General features: G+C 46.6%; 1 protein-coding gene across 1 annotated transcript in view; it reads right to left on the bottom strand.

The window, feature by feature from the left end:
- LOC140361555 (caytaxin-like) overlaps positions 1 to 6,000 on the bottom strand; it is a 72,605-nt gene that overhangs the window by 9,183 nt on the left and 57,422 nt on the right. The window contains exons 4-5 of the mRNA XM_072447267.1: positions 3,535 to 3,666; positions 2,409 to 2,520 (exon numbers count right to left, since the gene is read on the bottom strand). Of these exons, the coding sequence (XP_072303368.1) occupies positions 2,409 to 2,520; positions 3,535 to 3,666 (244 nt within the window). The remainder of the gene's footprint in view (positions 1 to 2,408; positions 2,521 to 3,534; positions 3,667 to 6,000) is intronic.

Below are 6,000 nucleotides of genomic sequence, written 5' to 3'. Positions count from 1 at the left end.
AGAGAAGAGGAAAGAGGAGAGAGGAGAGAAGAGGAAAGAGAAGCGAAGAGAAGAGGAGGAGAAAGAGGAGAGGAAAGAGGAAAGAGGAGAGGAGAAAGGAGAGAAGAGGATAGGAGAGGAGGAGAGAAGAGGAAAGAGGAGAAGAGGAAAGAGGAGAGGAGGAGAGAAGAGGAAAGAGGAGAGAAGAGGAAAGAGAAGCGAAGAGGAGAGGAAAGAGGAGAGGAGGAGAAAGAGGAGAGGAGGGGAAAGATGAGAGGAGAGGAGGAGAAAGAGGAAAGAGGAGAGGAGGAGAAAGAGGAGAGGAGGAGAAAGAGGAGAGGAGAGGAGGAGAAAGAGGAAGGAGGGGAAAGATGAGAGGAGAGGAGAGGAGGAGAAAGAGGAGAGGAGGAGAGAAGAGGAAAGAGGAGAGAAGAGGAAAGAGGAAGGAGGAGAAAGAGGAGAGGAGGAGAAAGAGGAAAGAGGAGAGGAGGAGAAAGAGGAGAGAAGAGGAAAGAGGAGAGAGGAGAGGAGGAGAAAGAGGAAAGGAGAGGAGGAGAAAGAGGAAAGAGGAGAGAAGGAGAAAGAGGAGAGGAGGAGAAAGAGGAAAGGAGAGGAGGAGAAAGAGGAGAGGAGAGGAGGAGAGAAGAGGAAAGAGGAGAGAAGAGGAAAGAGGAAGGAGGAAAAAGAGGAGAGGAGGAGAAAGAGGAGAGGAGGAGAAAGAGGAGAGGAGAAAGAGGAAAGAGGAGAAAGAGGAAGAGGAGGAGAAAGAGGAGAGGAAAGAGAAGAGGAGGAGAAAGAGGAGAGGAAAGAGGAGAGGAGAAAGGAGAGAAGAGGATAGGAGAGGAGGAGAGAAGAGGAAAGAGGAGAGAAGAGGAACGAGGAAAAAGAGGAGAGGAGGAGAAAGAGGAGAGGAGGAGAAAGAGGAGAGGAGAAAGAGGAAAGAGGAGAAAGAGGAAAGAGGAGGAGAAAGAGGAGAGGAAAGAGAAGAGGAGGAGAAAGAGGAGAGGAAAGAGGAAAGAGGAGAGGAGAAAGGAGAGAAGAGGATAGGAGAGGAGGAGAGAAGAGGAAAGAGGAGAAGAGGAAAGAGGAGAGGAGGAGAGAAGAGGAAAGAGGAGAGAAGAGGAAAGAGAAGCGAAGAGGAGAGGAAAGAGGAGAGGAGGAGAAAGAGGAGAGGAGGGGAAAGATGAGAGGAGAGGAGGAGAAAGAGGAAAGAGGAGAGGAGGAGAAAGAGGAGAGGAGGAGAAAGAGGAGAGGAGAGGAGGAGAAAGAGGAAGGAGGGGAAAGATGAGAGGAGAGGAGAGGAGGAGAAAGAGGAGAGGAGGAGAGAAGAGGAAAGAGGAGAGAAGAGGAAAGAGGAAGGAGGAGAAAGAGGAGAGGAGGAGAAAGAGGAAAGAGGAGAGGAGGAGAAAGAGGAGAGAAGAGGAAAGAGGAGAGAGGAGAGGAGGAGAAAGAGGAAAGGAGAGGAGGAGAAAGAGGAAAGAGGAGAGAAGGAGAAAGAGGAGAGGAGGAGAAAGAGGAAAGGAGAGGAGGAGAAAGAGGAGAGGAGAGGAGGAGAGAAGAGGAAAGAGGAGAGAAGAGGAAAGAGGAAGGAGGAAAAAGAGGAGAGGAGGAGAAAGAGGAGAGGAGGAGAAAGAGGAGAGGAGAAAGAGGAAAGAGGAGAAAGAGGAAAGAGGAGGAGAAAGAGGAGAGGAAAGAGAAGAGGAGGAGAAAGAGGAGAGGAAAGAGGAGAGGAGAAAGGAGAGAAGAGGATAGGAGAGGAGGAGAGAAGAGGAAAGAGGAGAAGAGGAAAGAGGAGAGGAGGAGAGGAGAGGAAAGAGGAGAGGAGGAGAGAAGAGGAAAGAGGAGAGAGGAGAGAAGAGGAAAGAGAAGCGAAGAGGAGAGGAGGAGAAAGAGGAGAGGAGAGGAGGAGAAAGAGGAGAGGAAAGAGGAGAGGAGAGGAAAGAGAAGAGGAGAAAGAGGAGGGGAGGAGAAAGAGGAAAGAGAAGAGGATAGGAGGAGAAAGAGGAAAGAAGACAGGAGGAGAGGAGGAGAGGAGGAGAGGAAAGAGGAGAGGAGGAGAGAAGAGGAAAGAGGAGAGGAGGAGAGAAAAGGAAAGAGGAGAAGAGAAGAGGAGAGAAGAGGAAAGAGGAGAGGAGGAGAAAGAGGAGAGGAAAGAGGAGAGGAGGAGAAAGAGGAGAGGAGAGAAGAGGAGAGGAGGAGAGAGGAGGAGAAGAGGAAAGAGGAGAGGAGGAGGAAAGAGGAGAGGAGAGGAGGAGGAAGAGGAAAGAGGAGAGGAGGAGAGAAGAGGAAATAGGAGAGGAGGAAAGAGGAGAGAAGAGGAGGAGCTACAATCAGATATGGTTGAATAAATTAAAGGTAAAACAAAATGATACAAATGAAATAAATACAATATTGTAATAAATGTTTTATTGTTTATAGTTAACGCTAACGAGAAAGAGAAGGAGTAAATCTGACCTGATGAAAGGTCTGACGATGGTGAGGAGAACTTTGATGAACCAGGTGGAGTGAACCACCAGGAAACACTTCAGGTTCTTCCTCAGCCTGAAGCACACAGCACAGGAAGAGAGGGGGTCTTTCTGTCTCTGTGGGGGTCTTTTTGTCTCTGTGGGGGTCTTTTTGTCTCTGTGGGGGTCTTTTTGTCTCTGTGGGGGTCTTTCTGTCTCTGTGGGGGTCTTTCTGTCTCTGTGGGGGTCTTTGTGGGGGTCTTTCTGTCTCTGTGGGGGTCTTTCTGTCTCTGTGGGGGTCTTTTTGTCTCTGGGGGTATTTTTGTCCCTATGAGGGTCTTTCTGTCTCTGTGGGGGTCTTTCTGTCTCTGTGGGGGTCTTTGTGGGGGTCTTTCTGTCTCTGTGGGGGTCTTTCTGTCTCTGTGGGGGTCTTTTTGTCTCTGGGGGTATTTTTGTCCCTATGAGGGTCTTTCTGTCTCTGTGGGGGTCTTTCTGTCTCTGTGGGGGTCTTTCTGTGGGGGTCTTTCTGTCTCTGTGGGGGTCTTTTTGTCTCTGGGGGTATTTTTGTCCCTATGAGGGTCTTTCTGTCTCTGTGGGGGTCTTTCTGTCTCTGTGGGGGTCTTTCTGTCTCTGTGGGGGTCTTTTTGTCTCTGTGGGGGTCTTTCTGTCTCTGTGGGATCTTTTTGTCTCTGTGGGGGTCATTTTGTCCCTATGAGGGTCTTTCTGTCTCTGTGTGGGTCTTTTTGTCCCAGTGAGGGTCTTTCTGACCCTGTGGGGGTCCCTGAGGGGTCTTTTTGTCCCTGTGGGGGTCCTTGCGGGGGTCTTTTTGTCCCTGTGGGGGTCCCTGAGGGGTCTTTTTGTCCCTGTGGGGGTCCTTGCGGGGGTCTTTTTGTCCCTGTGGGGGTCCTTGCGGGGGTCTTTTTGTCCCTGTGGGGGTCCTTGCGGGGGTCTTTTTGTCCCTGTGGGGGTCCTTGCGGGGGTCTTTTTGTCCCTGTGGGGGTCCTTGCGGGGGTCTTTTTGTCCCTGTGGGGGTCCTTGCGGGGGTCTTTTTGTCCCTGTGGGGGTCCTTGCGGGGGTCTTTTTGTCCCTGTGGGGGTCCCTTGGCCCTTACCTTCGGTCGATGGTGGTGTAACACTCCCGGAGCCACTTCAGAGTCGGGACCTGGTTCTTCTGAGCTCCAGCGCAAAGATAAACAACCACATAATCCTGAGAAACCATCAGCTCCAGCGTTCCCATCACATACCTGCAAGTACAAGTACTACATCACATACCTGCAAGTACAAGTACTACTATCACATACCTGCAAGTACAAGTACTACATCACATACCTGCAAGTACAAGTACTACATCACATACCTGCAAGTACAAGTACTACATCACATACCTGCAAGTACAAGTACTCCCATCACATACCTGCAAGTACAAGTACTCCCATCACATACCTGCAAGTACAAGTACTCCCATCACATACCTGCAAGTACAAGTACTACTATCACATACCTGCAAGTACAAGTACTCCCATCACATACCTGCAAGTACAAGTACTCCCATCACATACCTGCAAGTACAAGTACTACTATCACATACCTGCAAGTACAAGTACTCCCATCACATACCTGCAAGTACAAGTACTCCCATCACATACCTGCAAGTACAAGTACTACTATCACATACCTGCAAGTACAAGTACTACTATCACATACCTGCAAGTACAAGTACTACTATCACATACCTGCAAGTACAAGTACTACTATCACATACCTGCAAGTACAAGTACTCCCATCACATACCTGCAAGTATAAGTACTACTATCACATACCTGCAAGTACAAGTACTACTATCACATACCTGCAAGTACAAGTACTACTATCACATACCTACAAGTACAAGTACTACCATCACATACCTGCAAGTACAAGTACTACTATCACATACCTGCAAGTACAAGTATTACCATCACAAACCTGCAAGTACAAGTACTCCCATCACATACCTGCAAGTACAAGTACTACCATCACATACCTGCAAGTACAAGTACTACCATCACATACCTGGAAGTACAAGTATTACCATCACAAACCTGCAAGTACAAGTACTCCCATCACATACCTGCAAGTACAAGTACTACCATCACATACCTGCAAGTACAAGTACTCCCATCACATACCTGCAAGTACAAGTACTACCATTACTACAAGTACAAGTACTACCATCACATACCTGCAAGTACAAGTACTACCATCACATACCTGCAAGTACAAGTACTACCATCACACACCTGCAAGTACAAGTACTCCCATCACATACCTGCAAGTACAAGTATTACCATCACAAACCTGCAAGTACAAGTACTCCCATCACATACCTGCAAGTACAAGTACTACCATCACATACCTGCAAGTACAAGTACTCCCATCACATACCTGCAAGTACAAGTACTCCCATCACATACCTGCAAGTACAAGTACTACCATCACATACCTGCAAGTACAAGTACTACCATTACTACAAGTACAAGTACTACCATCACATACCTGCAAGTACAAGTACTACCATCACATATCTGCAAGTACAAGTACTCCCATCACATACCTGCAATTACAAGTACTACCATCACACACCTGCAAGTACAAGTACTACCATCACACACCTGCAAGTACAAGTACTACCATCACATACCTGCAAGTACAAGTACTACCATCACATATCTGCAAGTACAAGTACTACCATCACATACCTGCAAGTACAAGTACTACCATTACTATAAGTACTACCATTACTTACTACTACAAGTACTACCATTACTACAAATACTACCATTAGTACAAGTACTGCCATTACTACAAGTACTACCATTACTTACTACTACAAGTACAACCATTACTACAAATACTACCATTACTACAAGTACTGCCATTACTACAAGTACTACCGTTACTACAAGTACTGCCATTACTACAAGTACTGCCATTACTACAAGTACTACCATTACTACAAGTACTGCCATTACTACAAGTACTACCGTTACTACAAGTACTGCCATTACTACAAGTACTGCCATTACTACAAGTACTACCATTACTACAAGTACTGCCATTACTACAAGTACTACCATTACCACAAGTACTGCCATTACTACAATACTGCAATTACTACAAGCACTACCATTACTATAAGTACTACCATCACATACCTGCAAGTACAAGTACGAGTACAAGTACTATGATCACATACCTGCAAGTACAAGTACTACCATCACATACCTGCAACAAGTACAAGTACTACCATCACATACCTGCAACAAGTACAAGTCCTACCATCACATACTTGCAACAAGTACAAGTACTACCATCACATATATGCAAGTACAAGTACTACGATCACATACCTGCAAGTACAAGTACTACCATCACATACCTGCAACAAGTACAAGTACTACCATCACATACCTGCAACAAGTACAAGTACTACCATCACATACCTGCAAGTACAAGTACTACCATCACATACCTGCAACAAGTACTACCATAACTACAAGTACTGCCATTACCACAAGTACTGCCATTACTACAAGTAC

The sequence above is a fragment of the Eucyclogobius newberryi genome, unplaced genomic scaffold (assembly GCF_026437365.1).
Source record: "Eucyclogobius newberryi isolate DKJ021-1_F unplaced genomic scaffold, fEucNew1.0.hap1 SCAF_16, whole genome shotgun sequence".
Taxonomy (NCBI): Eukaryota; Metazoa; Chordata; class Actinopteri; order Gobiiformes; family Gobiidae; genus Eucyclogobius; species Eucyclogobius newberryi.
Note: the sequence above shows the minus strand (reverse complement) of the source record. Positions and strands in the feature narration are given on the sequence as shown.